The 20,334-nt window shown below is 40.8% G+C and overlaps 1 protein-coding gene across 2 annotated transcripts in view; it reads right to left on the bottom strand.

Annotated features, from left to right (window-relative positions):
* The window catches only part of mylk4b (myosin light chain kinase family, member 4b), a 38,908-nt gene that overhangs the window by 11,005 nt on the left and 7,569 nt on the right, over positions 1-20,334 (bottom strand). The window contains exon 1 of one of the 2 annotated variants that reach the window (XM_037116056.1): positions 138-897. The exons of the other annotated variant lie outside the window; for it this stretch is intronic. Coding sequence (XP_036971951.1) covers positions 138-665 — 528 coding nt within the window. The 5' untranslated portion in view covers positions 666-897. Of the gene's footprint in view, positions 1-137; positions 898-20,334 lie in introns of those variants that run through there. 2 annotated transcript variants of the gene reach the window in all.

The following is a 20,334-nucleotide window of genomic DNA, read 5'->3' as shown; positions in this document are numbered from 1 at the left end:
TTTTCTGCTTTACAACTTCTAAAAAACAGTTTTCATATTGTTGCAAATATCGGTCATATCCCAGATACTGATATATCTGTGATACTACCCACTACTATATCGATCTTTCTTAATCGTATTGTTTTCAAACCTCTCACCTTCTTATTAGCTTTGCATCCAGACTGTTTAAACAGCAGCTCCACCAGCCTGGAGCTCTTCACCACCTCCCCAATGAAGCTGATCACCTGCTGGGTGCCCTCCACCAGCTTCTCCACCCCCTCCAGCCTGTGTCCCTGACTCTCCATCCGCTCGCTGGCCCTCTGCATGGCCCCACACAGCTCCCTGCACAGCTCAGCCCCTGACCCGCGTCTCCCCCCATGGCCCTCCTCATGCATGGAGGCCAGATCTCGACCCATACCACGGACATCCTGCGACAGGCCATCGAGCCGGGTCAAAACGGTCTGCTGCATGTTGAGCAAGCGCTCCATCTGGGAGCTCAAGGAGTCCATTCTGGTCTCCACACAGCGCAGGGCAACATCATGATAGGAGGAAGCTGATGATGAGGATGAAGAAGGCTGAGACTTGTCTGATCCATTAAGAGAGAGCTTCCTTCCACCAGGCTTCTGACCGTGAAGAGGGTTCGGGTCGTAGACTTTGGCCAAAGAGTTGACAAGGCTGGAGCTCATGACTGATTTACAGCAGATGTCCTCAAAAAAAAGCAAGATTTCACTCACAAATTGAGTCCGTTCTCTTTCATGCAGGCTCAATAGAAACAAAAAAACATTTTACCAAGACAAAACTGAGGGTGGAAGAAAAGAAGCAGGAGGGAGAACAGAGGTCTCTCCCTCAACACCACACCACAGAGATGAGTTTTAAGAATAGCAAATGGCTGCTCTCCAAATTAAAGTGCAGCCCCCTGTGGACGTCAAGGATTGAGTGGCCAGTGATAAGAGCTGGGGGCTCGGGTGTGCAGCTGGGGATTGATGAGGGTTAGGGGTAAATGCTGGAGAGGAACGCTATGTGACATTTGAGACACTTCAAAAGCCCTTCAGTCAGGTGTCAGAATCCCAAGAATCTGGGGCTGAAATATGAAGCTGTAAAAAGTAAGACAAACAAATAAAATGTACAGCCAATAAAAAAAGAACAGATGAAGACGAACAACAAATCTGATCATTTGAGAACTGGCACACGTTTCTGCAGATGCACTAGTATATAGTGTATACTGCACCACATGGATCTTTATTTCAGATTCACTGCAGAAGTATAAGGTTTTCACATTGTTCCATAACAGGAAGTGGGGTGACAGGTGCAAGGCCCCAGAAACTTTATTAACCAGTTACACCCCGTCCTGTTAAAGACACAAGCATTGTGGGTATTTCTGAACCTCGTTAAATGCCAAACGGGTCTCATGACTGATTTGTTTTTTACTCAGAGGATGTGTCAGCAGAACGTTGTGTAATTATCAAACTGATACTTTCTCACAAAAATTCTACTTTTTTATGTTGGGAAATTGTATTCTTGTCCATGTTTTCTATTTTAGATACTTAAAATTGCAATTTTCATGCAGACAAAGGAAATTTGATCAAATACGAATGTAATGCTACTTAATCACCCCATTTCATTGGTACATTTGTCAATGAGTATAAACGATTATTTGTGAATTTTTATGATTTGTTATTGAAAGGAACAAGTACACAAAATGGACCAAAGCTGTTTCTCACTGCACTGTAGCCTCAGCTAGAATCAACATATGTAGTTTTTGGTTTTATGTATTTTATTTATTGTTTAATACAGCTGTAAAGATGTACCACTGTGCTATGTTGGTTTCACACTGGCTATCCTTTATCTGTTCCTTGGTAATACTGTTGCTCATTACAAATTATACAGACTGACACACATCTTTACTTACATCTTACTGTTTTTTGGCCCACTTGTTTTTATCACCACCAACTTTTGTCTAAAGATCCTGATCTAGCTTGCATCGGAAAGAGTTGGCAAGCTTGCCAGCATAGGCTCGCTGTCCGTGTAATGTGAGGGACAAAACAACATGAAGAGAATCGGAAACAGCTGATGCCACTGACACCTAAGAACTGCTGATACACAGGAGAAGAGGATTTTGGGATCGGAAACGAACTGCACATGTGTTGTCATGAGACTTTAGGAGGTTGAGTTGACACAGACACACACATGGATACAAAACATCCATTAGTATTCTTGTACAGACACAAACGATTGACACTTATTGAGACGTGTCTGACAGTGCACGTCAACCTCAAACTTTTCCACGTTTCAGTGCAGCGATATCTGGAGGAGGCAGGGTGACAAAGAGCTGGCGCCTATATCCTGGCTACCATCTGTCAACACCGGAAAAACCTGACCTATACTCTGTCCCTAGCACTGTTCCCAATACAGACAGCTCATCAGCTGTCAGGTTTAACACTAGTGTCCCTGGTGCCAATTTACCAGCTAAGGTGAAAATGAAAGAGGACACGGTGCAAGTGCAGACATAGTACAGTACAGTGTACTGTGGACATACAGGTTTGGTCCCTGAGTGGACAAAGGAGATCACTGATCAGGAGAGGAGTTTTAAGAATAACCCAGAGTGTAAACATCAATAATACAACACTTTTGTCTTTGACAGTCTGGTACACTACAGCTATCCAGAGATTTAAAGGGCTACTCCACCCAAACTTAACCCTAAAGTATGAAATCTACAAGGCAAAACATGTCTTTCCGAACGCAAAAACACAGTTACTACTAGTCATAATTCACAGTTCCTTTTGTGAAAATATATCTACTGAACTTATGATGATATTTGCCTGCCAGCTTCTCTCATTGATTTTAGTGGATTACTGCAAGTAAACATATCATTATTTTTAGAAAATACGGTGCTGCTGAGTAGTTTCAAGTGTCATCTGTTGCAATTCAAATAACACAAACTAAATGCCACAGATCACCTGTATTTTGATGAATATCAGCAGCAGATTTCACACTTAGAAACTAAGTACACCAATTACAAAAACACACCTAAATGCACATTATGTGATTTCTTCCACAAGGGTTGCTCAAAGAAACACAAAACAGTTTAGCCCATTTGAGGTAGCCTCAAATGTGACAAATGGCAAGTCACATTCGTATTTGATGTTTCCCCAGATTTTGTCAGTTTTGACATTTTTAAGCAGAAATGTAACATATTATATCTTTAAAGCGGTATTCATTTACTTTTTGTACATAAAGTTGACAATTAACACATCTAGCGGACACAGTGCAACATTAGCATTCACTTGGAGTCAAGTCCAATAGTCTCTTTTCTTGTAGCTCTAGTTTTGGTCCTCAACTTCAGCCTATCTGGCACTGTAGCTGCTTTCTGCTTTAAAGGAGAGTGAGAAAACCAATGATACTGAATCATATGTGATGGATCACACAGAGGCAGGCTGCTGGAAACATGCCACCAGGAACGCCCCTGTTTTCCTATGGTACGGCCCACCTCATGTGCTTGACTCTAGTACCATGTGTTGCATTTTCTAGTGGTTTAAGAAAGTAAAATATTCTCCACTTTCCAGAGCAAGGCTGGAGTTGTCCGTCAATTATACATTTGATCACACCATGTTGTTCTAAGGCATTTTTGTTGCTGCTGCATCTGTCCCTGTTAACTAACTAGTCCCTATTTGATATGGCCTTAAAGCTGCACACCAAACCACTAGATTAGATGTCTGATAACTTGTGACAGATGGCTGATAAATTCAAGGACCAATATTTGCATAATTAAAACAATCCATCAGAATAGATGTTACAAAGAGTGATATGAGGGTGGTTGTTGATGGAGCAGGGTGGTGGTTGATTAGTCTGGGTCTGGTGTCTCTACTCAGAAAAGGTTACATGGTAAAACGAGAGCCGGTGTGGTATACAAGAAATGTTTAGGAATGAGACTGACGCAGGCTTACCGCTCTCACTTCATATAGAGTTACTTAACAGGAAGACAATGCATAGTGCTTATTCTAGCGCCACAGACAGTCCAGTCATCCAGGATCACTGCAATGCAATGTACTGAACAACACGAATGCATCAAGCTTTAGACCAGAGACACAATAATAGACTGTGTATCACGCATCAAACGTGTGGCTAAGGCCGATAGCTGCCGTTATAGAGTCCATATTCAACAGTCCGCCCAATCACCACAGTAACGGTTGGCAAACCAGATAAGTTGAAATGTTATGTTCATCTTTTCATTTTATTTTGTGACAACACTGTGCTGGCGGTCTGGTTAGAGTTTAGGCACAAAAAACACTTGGTTAGTCTGACTGGAAAATATCATGTTTTGGAAATTCTCCTGATGTCCTATTGAAAATATTCAGTGTTTTCACGCTTCTGAGTAAAAAGGACAATATTTTCCTCTGAGATGCAGCATAGAAGGACAAGTAGTTCAAATTCATACTTAAGTACAGTACTTAATAAACTAAGTTACATTCTACTGATGTCTAGTAATAGACTTGCAATTTTGGTCCACCTGACAACAGCTCAGTGACAACCCTCTGATCTCTTCCTGGGCCCTGGTCCAGCTCTGGGGCCCCTGAATCATCCAGGGTTTCCCTTCAAATGGCATCCCTGCCCACAAAGAATTTCCCACACCATCGTCATGACTCACCCCACAAAGCCTTACAGACATCTAAAATAAGTGCATTCAAATAACTGCTTTTAAATAGTCCTTGGGCTACTTATAAAACACATCATTCTCCAAGTTCACCACCAGCCGGTTTCACTTGAAAGGCTAAACAATGCTAAATACTCCAAGTAAACTCAGGTGTTATTGACAACTGTATGGAGAACAAAGTACTGACCCTGATTACATTCCTCTACTTCTATTTCACTGATTAATAACAGCAGAAAAATATCGCTGTATGCTCAATTTTAGTATTTCATTTTCTTTTTTTTTAATTATTAGATTTTGTGTTGTTTTTCTCTGTATTGGGGATATAGTGTATTGTATGAAAACATATAGGCATAGATGAAAAAGGAGATAGACTTAATGAACAGGCATACAAGGATGAGATGGGAGTAATTCAGGATGGGAGCCATGCTAATCCATCTTGGATTTAAGGCTGCTCCTGGCTTATGTCCAGTGACAGAAAAGGAAATGGACAAACAGACTCGGTCCGGCAAAGCAACAGGTAATCAGAGGCCGTAATGCCCACATCTTTACAGAGACCTGTCTCAACCACGACATCTCAGAACAAGCTGCTGCACACGACTCAGCTGACCATGTTCTGAGCTGACAGAGTGCATGAATACAGCTGGAAGAAGACAGGTGGAATCTGTGTTTATATTGTTGATGCTTGTTCCTCACACACAGTCAAAGTCTATGGACAGTTATTACCTGATGTCTAACTTTAAATGTAAAGATGCCCATCAATGCTATCATCGACCATTTTGTTCCTGCTGTTTACGATTTTCAATATTCAAATGCACATTATGTCGTTTCTCTCAATCAAAACAAAACAAAAGAAGTAAGTGGTGCTGCATCATGGGAGTTGTTGTCTTTTTTGAAGTAACAATAATTGCAGAAATGTTTTTTGTGCGCAGCCCACACTTAGTACCTCCATATCATCCATTGCTTTTTTCCTATTCCTTACGTTGTCACGTAAAAGGACGTGGACAAGTGGCTTGTCTATTTGACACAGTGAGTTCTGCCACATATTGTGCTCTGACATAAAAAAAAGATATATATATATCGGCTTGGGGTCCACGTTCAGAATTGCCGATCCCGATCAGTGGAACTATGCACATATCGGCCCTGGACACCCCTAGTTTGAACGTTGCAATAGGACAGTAAACAGGACTCTTTCATGAAACATCAAATTCTATTCATGGACCGACCTGAAGGTTCTGTACTGGTAGTTTACTTCAAATCTCCCTTTACATGACGTATAATACCTTGGTGCTTTTTCCACAGCTGCTACATGACAGATGCCTGGTGAGTTCATCACAATGGAAAGAAGGCTGCACATTATCTCTGTAGCTCCACCTGCTGCTTTTCTATCTCACAAACTTGCTCGTGTCACCACTGGCTGATGACAGACTGTACTTTCACAGTTCAGCTGCTGCGATAACATTCGTTCAGCTCATGCTGTTATGACCCAGGATTGATACTACAAAATTCCTTTAATGGTATAGAGGCGCTGTGTGGCGTGGACAAAGTGTGGGTATATGTGCGTCTGTGCTGGCGAGGGTGATTTGACCCTGCCTGTAAACACATACATAATTACATGAGCTATACACAAGTATGTGCACAGTCCTAAAAACACGAACACAAACCAGCTTCCCTTGGTTATTGTGAGTTTGCTTCTTGGTGTCAGCATTACATAACATCAAGACAACTGGGTGTGACGGGACCAGTGTTTGAAAGAGGATTCAGGATAAATGGTGACATCTGACCCGGTGGAATGACTGTCAACCCCCAACCCCCAACCCAAAGCATGCACACAAACCCAGTGGAGCTTAGTGGAGAATTCAAGCCGAGGATCTCATGTCCACCTCAGTGTCAGCACAAACTGCTAGTGTAAACTTGCAGCTTGATTAAAATAATTTAATTGAAAACTTCTGTTATTTTAGCTTTAATGAAATCCTGCCCAAAACGTTGATTTTACCATTACTTCAGTGGCCTGGGGCACTGCCCTTGAGCAAGACACCAATTCTGATCTACAGCCTGACCTCCCAGGAGGAATAAAAACAAAAAGAAATGTGTGCAAGTAAACAAGTGAAGCAACAAGTAAATAATCTCTATATTATCTGGAATAATTTTCAAATTGTAACTCCTTTATGCTACAAAAATATAGAACATAGTTTTTTGAGTCTGCGTTTCAGTGAATCTAAAGAGCAGTAATGAGATGACAAATGTGGTCTGCATCTTCATATTAAAAGCTTGACATGTAAACACAGAATTTACACTTCTTTTTGTCCCGCTGTATTCATGCACTGCCAGGTCATAACACAGTCTGTCCAGTGAGTGCAACAGCTTGATCTGGGATGCTGTGGTGGAGACAGGCTTCTGAAAAGATGTGGGCACAGCAGCCTCTGATTTGCAGGTGGTTGGCCCGCCTGAGTCCAATTTATCCATTTCTCTTTGAAGCTGGATTGGGGTCCCATCTTGGATATTTCCCTTCTCCTCCCTGGGGTGGTCCTGCTGGTCAGGTTGGGTGGTAAAAAGATGCCTTGGGCACCAATCATCTCAAGCTTTGCTGCTTTTAATCCAAAACCTGAGCATTTTTCTGTTCTGCTAATTAATGTATTTGTGTTATAGGTGATACTTGTTTCAGCAATAAAGCCAAAAAAACAAAAACAAAAAACAGCTGCAAAATTTCACTACTTGCACTTTCTACTTCATTTTACAACATCTGTATGAGAAATAATATAATTTTACTCCACTACATCTGGATTTAACTGACAGCTTGAGTTACCAGTTACTCTACAAATGTAATTTTTTACCCACAAAACATATGGAACACTTAACAAATTTGTTTTGTTAAGAATCAAACTACCCGACAGTTTATACAAGTACAACTGCATGATTACCTGATTAATCAGTTCATTTACTGACAAACTATTAATTTCACAACTACCAATTGTCAATGTCATTTTTTCATTTGACATTTAATGGTTTCAACTTCACAAGTGTGCAGGTTTGCTGCTATTCCTGTTAATTATCTTAATAACAGGTGTCACAACGGACATTTTACTGCCCTGAGAAGTGCAGTACATTTTCCTGATGATACTTTAACATTTTTAATACAGGACTTTTAGTTGTAAAAGAGTAATTTTACAGTGTGGTGTACTTTCACCAAAGTAAAGAATGTGTGTACTTCCTTCACAACTGTTAATTACCATAATTATTCATTAATGTATTTCTGTAATCTTCACTGTACTTTCCTTTTTCAGCTGAACACGCATGTTTGTTTTATATGCTATCTCATCAAAGTTCTGTTGGTTTATTACACCTTATTTCTTTTGTTTTTCCATAACTTGTGAGGTGAATCAGTTCATATATGCAAGATTAAATTTGCACAGTGGGCCTTATAAATGAATTGCACTGTCTGTACTGTATACACCAGTATAGCTTTGACAGCAACAATGCCAAAATGATGTTCCTTTAAAATAAATTGTGATTGCAAAAAAAAGATCCCTTTTTAAAATGTTAAAATGTGGTCTGTTTGAAAAAAGGCAGCCACAATTTAAAGTGAATATGACTAAGCAAACATGCAAATCATTCATAGGCCAAGGTGTTCACAAATCACAAGGAAGAGGCATTTTTGTCGTGCCACCACTGGATGGCAGAAGAGGACCACAGACTCCTTTGCTGATGAACACCTGGGAATCTAGAGGAAACAGAGTGTTTTGTTGGAGGGTCACACCCGGCTGTTCTCTTGTTACCTTGAACCCTGACCTACTAACCCAAGACACACACACACACACACACACACACACACACACACACACACACACACACACACACACACACACACACACGCACGTATCCATGCAAATCCAACATGTCAATCCCTGATATGTAAGATCTACTGTCCATGGTGACAGGTCATAAACACCATCTGCAGTGAAATAAAAGCAGCAGTGACAACATGTTGGCTTTAAGCAATGTAACAAATAACGATACAACACCAAGTAACATTACAAAAAAACCTGAAGTAACTTTGGTTTCTGTTTGTATCAACACATCCTACTGATGCATACCCCCTTAAAATCTCAAACTCAGATCCTGTTTTTTTTGTTTTTTTTAAACTTGCCATTCAATGAAAATCAGCATGCTTGGATATGTCTACTCCTATTTTTATTTTTGACATATATCCAATGCACATTTCAAGAAAGGTCTAATAACCAGCAAGCTAACTTAAGGTATACTTAAATGTGTGCCTAAATGATTTGGTTAAAATCATTTGAATGCTGTGGTGACAACCTAACCCAGAAGTTTAACTTCAACCAAATGTGTCTCAGTTTCAACATGTCTGCATATGACCCAAATGATAACATCACAACTGGTATTGCTGTCAGTGGTGGAAAGCAACTAAGTACACACTGAAATACTATCCTTAATTTGAGACCTCATTTTGAGGTCATAATTTGAAGGTTAAGTTAAGGATAAAGGTTAACAACAAACACAAAAGCATCAAGGTGTTGTATCAAACAAACATGCAAGTAATCTAGGAAGTGTTAAGTTCAGCAGTATATGAATCTTGGACTACTTATGGAAACAATGTTTTGTTTTGTTTTGTTTTGTTCTCTCATGTCGTCCTTTACTTTGAAATCCAGAAGGATACCTTTGTGACACCTTCAGTTTATTACCAGGAGTGATTACTGTAAAAATATTGTAATTTTCATGGGTCTGATTGTGAGACTGCAGTCTGACCCACAGTCACTACCAGCAGCTTCAGAGCAGGTTCATTACGATCACAGTAAATGTTAATGCATTTGCACACTGAAAAAAAAGGTGCAGCTGATTTGACCAAGTAAACGCAAACCACGCCTGGCTTTACCGCAATATATTAAGCGACCAGAGATTTTTTTTCCCTTAATGCTTTATTGAAAATGTACTGTGGCAGGGTTCTCCCCAGAAAGTAGCGGGGCATCGTCATCCAGGGGGGCGCCCCTCGCCGTCAGGCGGGGGGGGGGACGGACGCTCGCTCGTCACCCTCAGCCGCTACAAAGCAGCTAACATTGAAAATGAGTATAGTGGATACATGGACCACCTCATCACAGCAACAGTCAACCAATTAAAAACAATAAGTTGGCAGACACAGAGGGAGAACAAGATGATGGCGTGAGGCGAGATCCTACCAGTAGCTACAAAAAGAAGGTTAAAGAATATCTGCAAAAATTGATAAAGGCCATTGACAGCAGTGTTTCCCACACATAAATTATTTTGTGGTGGTCTGACTGATTTCCAATTTTTGGAGCTGTGCATCCCGTTCTCACTCACTGAAGACAGCACACGCATCAGTGAATAGCATGACGTTATAATAGAAAACCATTGTTTCGTCTCAGTCCAGAGTTATTTCTCTCACCATGCTAGTGAAATCCTGTGAGTTTTTGATGTGGTGTTGAGTGTTACTGACCACAGGATGTAGGGTACTGGCTAAGTGCTTTGATATGTTACAGGTAACTTAGTTAATGCTGCTGCCGATGGGTCTCTTCAAATTTCACTGAACTGAATTGCCCACATTCTGACCGTAAAAATGAGTCATTTCGTAGGGTTCTGATGCTTTATGACAATTTTACAGACGCATCTTTCACAGTGTTGGTGTTTGGGATAAAGTCCCCAGTGCATCACATGACAATGTAATTACACAGCTTGACCACAACAACAATTTTCTTACAGGCCTGGTTCTCTTTGTGGGGCCTTGATCTCGATGACAAGGCCAGCTGTCTACTTTAGGGAGGAAGTTACAGTCAAGCCAACTGCATTAAATAGTCCTCCTCCTCTTGGTTTTAGTAGCAGACACAATACCACACCGCCATCTACTGTATTGGAGTATATGTCACCTTATTTTTACATGCATTCACACTAAAGAAGCAGTAAAGCTGTTAAGAAAAGCCTGCTACAGGACAGCACACTGCAGCAGAACCAACTTCACCCCAGACTACATTTGTGCCTCACTTCACCTCTGGCTCACGACCACCTACTTTTCAAGTACAGTGAAGGTTTCTAAAGACAGAAGCACAGCTGTGCCATGGGCTCAACGTCTACATGGAAGAAGTTGAGAGCAGAGCCTTGATTGCCGTCACAGAAACTGCTCCTAGCCAGTGGTTCATGTATGTGAATGACACCTGGGTCAAATTCAGAGTTAAAGCTTTCACAGTACATATACATGCTGTGGACAATAACATCAAGTTCCCGTCTTGAACCGTGCAGTACACATTGAAGAAGACAGAGGCCTCAACATTGAGGTGAACACAAAACCTACACACAGATCAATACTTGCTGTTCGACTCTCCTCACCCACTGGAGCACAAGCTGGGAGTCATCAGAACCATAAACCATCAGGTTAAGAAAGACAAGTAACAGAAGCTCAACAGGGGAGCACTTTGTACCTGTGGCTACCCAAACTGGACCTTTATCAAAACCTATAGAAGATCCAGAGCAGACAGAGAGGAGGAGATGAGAAAATGTAACATTTCCCATTAACTTTAAACCCAGCAACACACAGAGGCAGTCACTTGTCCATCCTAAGAACAAATCTACCAGGCATAAATAGAGTATTGTAGTTGTTATATTTTCTATTCTTTAAATAGTTTATATTGTTAATTTGTTATATTTTCACTTAATAGTTATTTGATGCATGCACCAACATCACCACAACAAATTCCTCGTATGTGTAAAATCGTACTTGGCAATAAAGCCTTTTCTGATTCTGATTCTGATTCTGATGCTGTATAATGCGGCCAGGACTGCATAGATTTGTACATCGGGGAGACAAAACATAACCAAAACCTCTCCATAAATGAATGGCTCGACACAGGAGGTCCAATAATGTTAACATCTTGGCCAGAGAAGACAGATGGTTTTAAACAGTAGTGAAAGAATCTATCTATGTCAAACTGGAACGACTGTGTTAAAACAGAGGAGGTGGCCTACAACATCACTTATCACCCACCTACAATACAGCACTGAGTTCTCTCTACAGGCAGCTTAACAACCATTCACACCTGGGCTCACCTAGCTCTAGCAGCCCACATGAAGGCCGGTTGGGTCAATTACCAACAAGTTGCCCTAGCTACTCTGAAACTCAAAGCTTAGACGTGATCTTAACAACACTGTAAGGACACTCCCACACAGAAAAAGCCTGCAACTCCCCTCCAGTTAGGCAGAACTGAAGAAGGCTCTTCTTGTTGTCTATTACTGGTATGTGTTATTTCTATATATTGTAAACTTGAAAAATAGAATAGTTTGTAACTGAGGTCCGTCTGTCAAGAGCAGATGAGTATCAGTGTTCACTGTGATGATTGTCGCTGAAGTCTCATTTAGCCACTTGTAAGCAACTGCTGTTTTTAAGACACATAAACGCTTTATGATTCAATTGTGGGGCATTAAATTATGTGTTTTATGTTGTAGAACAACATGTATAAATATATTAAGCCTATAGTAACCAAAGTGGTGAACAGGTTGCAAATTTCAACACAGCCCTGATCCTATGCCTGCTGCATCTACTTATTTGCATTGCTACGGAGTCAAATTAATTACACAAGCTTAATTTTTGGACAGGTCCTTTATAATACCTCTTGCTGCTGTGTTCCTACACAGTAATCTAGGATACATATATTTGTACTAGGAGCTAATACATCATTTCCCCAAGTCTTGTCTTCATTTTTATTTTTTTCTTAGTGGCTCCTTGTATCATTATCCTGGTCTATAGTAGAGGATACTACTGCCATTAATGATGTCAGTAAAACTGTTGTCGATTCACATAACCTTCCTCTAATACTAACATCAAGACAACGTCTGCATGGCTTTGAGCACACACAGGACACACAGTTTAATTTATATCATTAAATGGTAATACGTTATAAATTATATTATTATGATTATAAAAACTTAAGAATAACTACTGAGACTCTAACCTCTGTCTTTGTCTTTAGCTTGATGAAAGACCTTCAGAGGCAGTTTAACAATCATAGCCTCGACTCCAAGATAATAAATCATTACACTTGATGAACTTCTGCAACTCTGCTACACAAAGTAAGACAGCGCAGTACCCGGCCAGCAAGTACTTGTTCTTGTGTGTACTGAGTGTGTGCTTTGATTTGTGTGTGTGTGTATTTGTCCATTGCACTGTGCTGGTAATGAGTTATGCAAACGGCTGAAAGTGGACACCAGCCGAGACGCCAGAGGAGCCCAGGCGAAAACAGCACATTCCTCCGGAGTCCTCATACCAGCGGGAGACAGAGGAAGAAAAAGGGAGCCAGCAGAGCTAAGTAAAATGTAGGTTACATTTCACGTACAGACATACAGTCTGTGTGTAACTATAAGGGCAAGACACGTCCTCTCACACTTTCAGCACTGAATCCATTAATGTTTCCCCAAGCCGGTATACACTTAAGGAAATACAGTATGCATGTTTAAAATGCAAGGTTAAATACAAATATATACTGTATATGTGTATAGAAAGGGGTAAACTGGTGGAATAGTTGTGACAATAAGTAAAAGAATTTGAGGCTCACTTTGCAAATGTGAAAACAATTTTTTTTTGGAGAACTTTGACTTGAGCTTGACTCACTTTTATCATAAAATATATATTTCATTCACATTTCACAGGCCTTCATCTATGCCACTGAAATGAAAATTTCTTTATGGTGAGTTTTAGTACAGGTTATCTTCATTAGTCAGCCCCAAGTGTAATTCTTGTAATTTTGAAGATCTTTATGCTTTAATTGAATATTGCTGTAATAAGATAAATCTGTATTTTTTCTATCTACATAAAGTACACTCTTGGGATTCTGGTCATATCCTGGAATTGTGGATGTCCTCCCCACTGTCCTGCCTGTCCACATCATCCAGTTTCAGAAGAAGATACAGATTTAGTTTCAAAATTTGAGGCGTCTGTCATTTGTAGGATCTATAAAACAGACATTACATCAGTCCATCACATGAAACTATCGCTGGCTCGGTTCGCCTATCCCTTGTCTATTAGTTTGTGTGCTAATTTTGTCTGAGCTATGTGAGTGTGAGAATCTGAGGCTGGAGAAGCCCTTCTCACATTAGTCATGCTCACACGCATTAGCACAAGCCACAATTAACTCTGTACAAGCCTCATACAAAACCATTTGTTTGTACTCTGTGTCTCCCTGGCATGACATGTGTGGAACAGAACTCTTTAATGACAGTGTGTATATTGCTGGTTTACTTTTAAGACAAAGAGTTGGATAAGAGAGTTGGATAAGATTTGGATTCATAAACACTTTTCAATGAACAGTTGAGTCCATATACATGACACAAAACTACAATGGTATTCTGTAGCTCAGCCACTATTATTACTGAGGGCTGTCTGCCTGGAAGCAAAAGTGGTAAAATTATAATGATCATTATATTCATGACATGTATGTTAGTGAAATATAGATCAGGACAGGGATAATGTAGGATGATTCTTAAATGCTGCACCGCAAAAACTCAGAGCTCAGTCTGATCTCATTCTCACGAACTCACAAAGATTCACAGCAACGTGGACTTTCCTTTCTAATCAACTTATCACTGATCACTGGTCCCTTTGTTTTTTCTTTTGGCATAAATGTATTTTTTCCAGGATGCTGCAGGCTGGCTCTTTGTGTGAACCTGGAGTCGGAGAAGATAATTGTCCCAGCTCAACTGCTGAAGCCCCCTCGTGAGGTCAGGTTAGTGTGGATTTTTGTATGAATGAGACAGGACTACAGAAAACAGTTTAAATGAAGGAAGGTTAAAGAAATCAGGTGAGGAACAGGGTTGTTTCAGCACCTTGGACAGGTCCCGCGGGATTAACCTGTTCTGCAGCCATGTTTCAGAAAGCTTGAAATCAAAATTCAAATTTCACTTTGAGTGCATTCAGAACTGTCTGATCTATTATTCATCAGAAGGTTGTTCATTTTAAAACCTGCCCTGACAACATGATGTCACATTTAACTTTAACTGTCCTGCATGGTAGGAATGATAAATAGAGTTATAAATCTTGTGGCAATAAGCCCCCTGTCAGCTGAGGCAGGAAGACTGAGACTAATAAAATATTAAGCTGACACTGACAGGCTTTAACTGCTCAAAGCACCACAGCTCTCACACTTTATGAGGAGTCAATTACATCTGCTCCCTACTGGATTATGTTTACATAATAAACCGGTTTATATCAGATACAGCATGCTTAGTGTAGAGGGCACCAGCTCATCTGGATGAAGAGGTAGAGTGAAGTGCTGTTGGACAGAATTTAGATGTCAGCGCCGATGACAAGTTTGTGACGCATGTTAGGTGACGCTGTGTTTTCCATGAACTGCTGCTTCACTAGCCAAAGACTATTGCTGTTGCATTGCTTTGTGAAAGCAATATTTTTAGTACACAACAGCAGAAATATTATAGATGCCAGTGATGCCTCGGCTGATTTGAGCTGTGCTCTGATTAGTCAGTGATACTCTACTTTATCAAGGGAAAGAACATTTCTAAAAATCTATTCACATCACAAAAAACAGAACCCCTCTTCTCAGAGTGATTGCAAATATGAGGCCACCCACAGATAACACCAGACACTCAAAGATATGATACTCAAACCACCTACACTCAGTTTCTCCTGCTACTACTCTGCTCCATCAGTCAGAGCAGTTGATCCCTTTATACAGCAAAATAATTCACAGTGTTATCATTGGTGAGTAGTAAAATAGTGTATTAATCCCAATGTTGTACAATCACCTAAATCTGTTTCTTATATTATAGAAACATTTTCATTGTTTTTAATCCTGACCTGCTGTCTTATTATAACTCCAAGATTTGCAGAGTAAAAACTTTCCAAAGCCTGACCTGACAAAAACATGATGATACTTTTGTGTTCAGCATGCTCACAATACAGAAACTGCATCTAAAGGTAAACAGCCACCATATTTTTGATTCAAGAATGTCAATAGTATAAATGTTCCAAAATGTCCATTGTGTTGATGTCAAGAAATTCTTTAAATTCCTGGATGGTATCTTCTGCAAAACACTTTTTCTTTGACTTCTGCCCAATTTTGTTCTAATCTGAAAACATCAGTAACAGCTTTGGTCAAATCTATCAAAGCTGCAAGGAAAAGGAATGATCTAGATTGCTTCTCCTTGGCATTAAATGGAGTTACTATAACTAAGGTTCAGGAACTGGACCACACCACTCCTCTTGCTCCCATCTGCCACCCAGGTCCAGCTAATCTAACCACCTGCATCTCAGCAATCTAACTACCTGCATCTCATCAGCTAACCACCTGCATCTCATCAATCTAACCACCTGCGTCTCATCAACCTAACCACCTGCATCTCATCAATCTAACCACCTGCGTCTCATCAACCTAACCACCTGCATCTCATCAACCTAACCACCTGTGCCTCATCAACCTAACCACCTGCGTCTCATCAACCTAACCACCTGTATCTCATCAACTAACCACCTGCATCTCATCAACCTAACCACCTGCATCTCATCAACTAACCACCTGCATCTCATCAACCTAACCACCTGCATCTCATCAACTAACCACCTGCATCTCATCAACCTAACCACCTGCATCTCATCAGCTAACCACCTGCATCTCATCAACTAACCACCTGCGTCTCATCAACTAACCACCTGCGTCTCATCAACCTAACCACCTGTGCCTCATCAACCTAACCACCTGCATCTCATCAACCTAACCACCTGCATCTCATCAACCTAACCACCTGCATCTCATCAACCTAACCACCTGTGCCTCATCAACCTAACCACCTGCGTCTCATCAACCTAACCACCTGTATCTCATCAACCTAACCACCTGCGTCTCATCAACCTAACCACCTGTGCCTCATCAACCTAACCACCTGCATCTCATCAACCTAACCACCTGCGTCTCATCAATATAACCACCTGTGCCTCATCAACCTAACCACCTGCGTCTCATCAACCTAACCACCTGTGTCTCATCAACCTAACCACCTGCGTCTCATCAACCTAACCACCTGTGCCTCATCAACCTAACCACCTGCATCTCATCAACCTAACCACCTGCGTCTCATCAATATAACCACCTGTGCCTCATCAACCTAACCACCTGCGTCTCATCAACCTAACCACCTGTGTCTCATCAACCTAACCACCTGCGTCTCATCAACCTAACCACCTGTGCCTCATCAACCTAACCACCTGCGTCTCATCAACCTAACCACCTGTGCCTCATCAACCTAACCACCTGCATCTCATCAACCTAACCACCTGCGTCTTATCAATCTAACCACACTTCCTCACAGGATCATCCACCTACCTTGAACACCTTTCCTCCATCCACCAACCTCGACCCCTTTCACTCATCCAACCACCCCGACCCCTCTATACTATCCTCTCCAAAATTTTCCACTAATTTAAATAAACTACTTTGAAGAGTAAAACTGGTCGTGGGATGGTCTTGTTAGTGAAGATAGCATTAGTACAGGTGATAATTTGATAACATACTTTACTTCCGGTTCATGCAGGCCTGCAGCATGTCAGCCTCTGCTGTAATCCCCAACATGACAGCTGACTACAACAGCTGTAGTACCTGTAAATCTGCAGGCGATGCGGTCTTCCCTCTCTTCTTAATGGAGAATAATTTCCACCACTGTCGCCACAGGAAAGTTGCCACCAGACACACACTCCCCAGTATCCAAATATCTTTATCCCTTAGCAAGTTCTCCATGATGGAAGCCTCTTCCTGTCCCTGTTGTCCGCCTGCTGTCCGTCTTATTGCAGCCTCTCTGCTGCCTGTGGCAAAGGAGTCTCTGATGGCGAGCAACAAGTTGTTGACATGGGGCGGGACAGCAAGTGTTGATTATGAAATACCGGTAGTATGGCTTCTGTAGGTCTGCACTGAATGCTCAATCTCCTGCTCACTACACACTTGCACAAGTATAGGAGGTCTGTGTGGTCAAGTCACCTGCCCACCCAGCCAGCCATTCACTCTCCACCCAGCTTCTTCCCTGCCGCCCACCCCAAGACCAAAAAGGAGAGAACACGCTGTCTCTGAGATGAGAACGTGACAGGTGGTGTTGGGTTCAGGGTGTCGTTGCTGTACGCAGAATCAGATGCCTGTTACTGGTGGTGGTGGTATGTTAGTGAGACCCCTGCGGTATCCTTTAACTTCAGACACAGCACTTCATGCGTGCGTGCAGCTTCCTAAGTATATCTGCCCGGCCGTCACTTTGCCTCTCTATAACTCACAAACGCACACAGTCATGTGCATGCACAGTTGCAGATGCATACAATGGCTAACAGGGCGACAATCACGTGGGCATGTAAACAAACACCTGCATCTGTGTGGGGCTAAGTTTATCCATTCTGTGGCCACATGCAGCACCGATGAAAAAACAAGTGCTGAAGGAGTTGTGTTTTTCATTCAACTACTGTGTCCACAATGTGTAAAAGACAGAGGAAAAAAATGCAGGGCTTCTAAATGTTATTGTGCATTAATGACAACTTAACTACGCTCTGATGTAAAGGGGAAAGAGATAGAAAGTGTAATTCTGATAACAAGGAATACAAAATTTACCAAAAAGACCCTACAAAAACACTCCATCACGCTCCAAACTGCAGTCAAGCAGATCGGATCCCTCCCCATGCCCTGGTGAACTTCAAGGGTTCAAGGGCCAAAGGGGCTACAGAGTAGGACCCCTGGGAGGAAAATGATCCCTCAGTGGGAATCTGAGGAGAACCTCTGCAGGGAGTGACAGTTTGTTAATGAAACTGGTGGATGACCTCCATGTCTCTGATAACAGCATGAATCACTGGGTATTAGTAAAAGTATGAAGCGGTGCATGGATGAAGGAGAACAGAGGCAGTAGCAGGACAGGTGGTGGAGCAAAGGTGCAGCTGAGGTCAGAGTTGAGAGATAGGTGACAGAGTTGTTCACTGGGCAATAGGCTGAGGGTCTGAAATTACACATGGTGCCTCCCGTGTAACTAGAACAGTTCTCTGAGTGCTGGCTGGTGGTCACTTGGAAAGCACCACTGATTTACAGTTGGACAAGACAAAACATAAATCCCAATGTAATGTAGAAATACAAACATTTTCTGCAACTTTCCTTTACTTAGGGTGTAACTAATCAATCAATCAATCAATCAATCAATCAATCAATCAATCAATCAATCAATCAATCAATCAATCATTCTAATAGGATAAAACATACATGCAATAGCTACACTGATATCAAACAGCTTCTGCCAAAACTAATATGCCATTAAATGTATCAATGAGGAACATTATAAGTAAATGTAGGCATTGTAAAATGTGAGATAAATTGATATTTCTGTTTTAACTGCTTCTATTATTATGTACCTTTTTACCAATTTGCATATTTATTTACTATCCTATTTCATTTTCCATTTGAATAATGTATTAAATATTTAACAAATATTCCTCAAGGAATTGATTTCTTTATTTCTATATGTATTTTTTTGTATTTATTTATGTACTATTTTCCCTTTAAATTGTTTTCAATTTTCTCTATTTTCTTTTGACATTTCTGTATACATTCTCTGATGATCATTATGGCAACTGAGGGGGCAAAACATTTAAGACTGAATAAATTAATAAAACCTAAAATGAAATGGGAATGTAATAAATAGGGGACTTAAAACAATGGTGAATAAATACAGAGGCAAATTGAAAGAAATATCAATTTATGTCAAAATATATAAGTTAGTGCTTACATCTATTTTTCATATTTTGATGCATTATGGCAAATGTATTTATTCAAGGGGTCCTTCATTTATTTATTTTGGTTTCAGTCCTCCATATCTATGTGCTACTGTTTAAGCACTGTATAATTAACACTATATTTTGATTCTTAAATTAATCTTTAAAGTTTGGGTTTACTGTTTACAGTCACTGCACTTAAATGTTTTGGACTTTGATAACATATATAACATATATAACATATCAAAGTCTGTAAGTCTGTAAACAGTATCTAACATGTTCTCTTGACATTAACAGTGACTTATATGATTGACCTCTGTATTCATTTTCTAAATGAGCAAAGCAAACCAGCCCACGGTCGCCATCTTGTGGCAACCAGATCTGTGGCGTTGACCAAGCGCCAAACATTCATTTCAGTCTGCAGTTTGTGAGTTGAGAGGGTTCAAACGCACGATAAAGAAACATTAACAGACCTGCAGCTCCCTCTAGTGAGCTTGTTGGACAGTACTCCACAGGTCTTGGCCTGATGTGCCTGCCAACAGGTGCCAAGAGCCAGAATAGTGTCTGCTGCTGGTTATTTCGGCTCGCGTCTCCCTCCCCTCTGCACAGACTGCTGCTGATTGTGGTTGAGGTTGAATGCATAGCAGCTTTACCCATCGGAGGAATGACACTGTTATAAATACCAGCTTTATGGTGGACTTAAACAGTTTAGCAGTCCAGCTAATTCAGTAGCTAAATATTTGATGTTTAACTGGCAATGATTTCGAGAACTGTGGGTGTTTTTTTGTTTGTTTGTTTGTTTTACAAATTGGGTATATTTTTGTTAAAAGCATTTGAGTTTTGTCCAGGCAGCTGCTGGTTTCCATTATTTCAACTATGGAACAGAAAGCAACCAAGTCTGATGTGTTCCATGACTTCTGTCAAAATGTGCATGAAGAAGGAAGAGAAA

This window comes from Acanthopagrus latus, chromosome 11 (assembly GCF_904848185.1).
Source record: "Acanthopagrus latus isolate v.2019 chromosome 11, fAcaLat1.1, whole genome shotgun sequence".
NCBI lineage: Eukaryota > Metazoa > Chordata > Actinopteri > Spariformes > Sparidae > Acanthopagrus > Acanthopagrus latus.
This window is presented reverse-complemented; position numbering and strand designations above follow the sequence as displayed.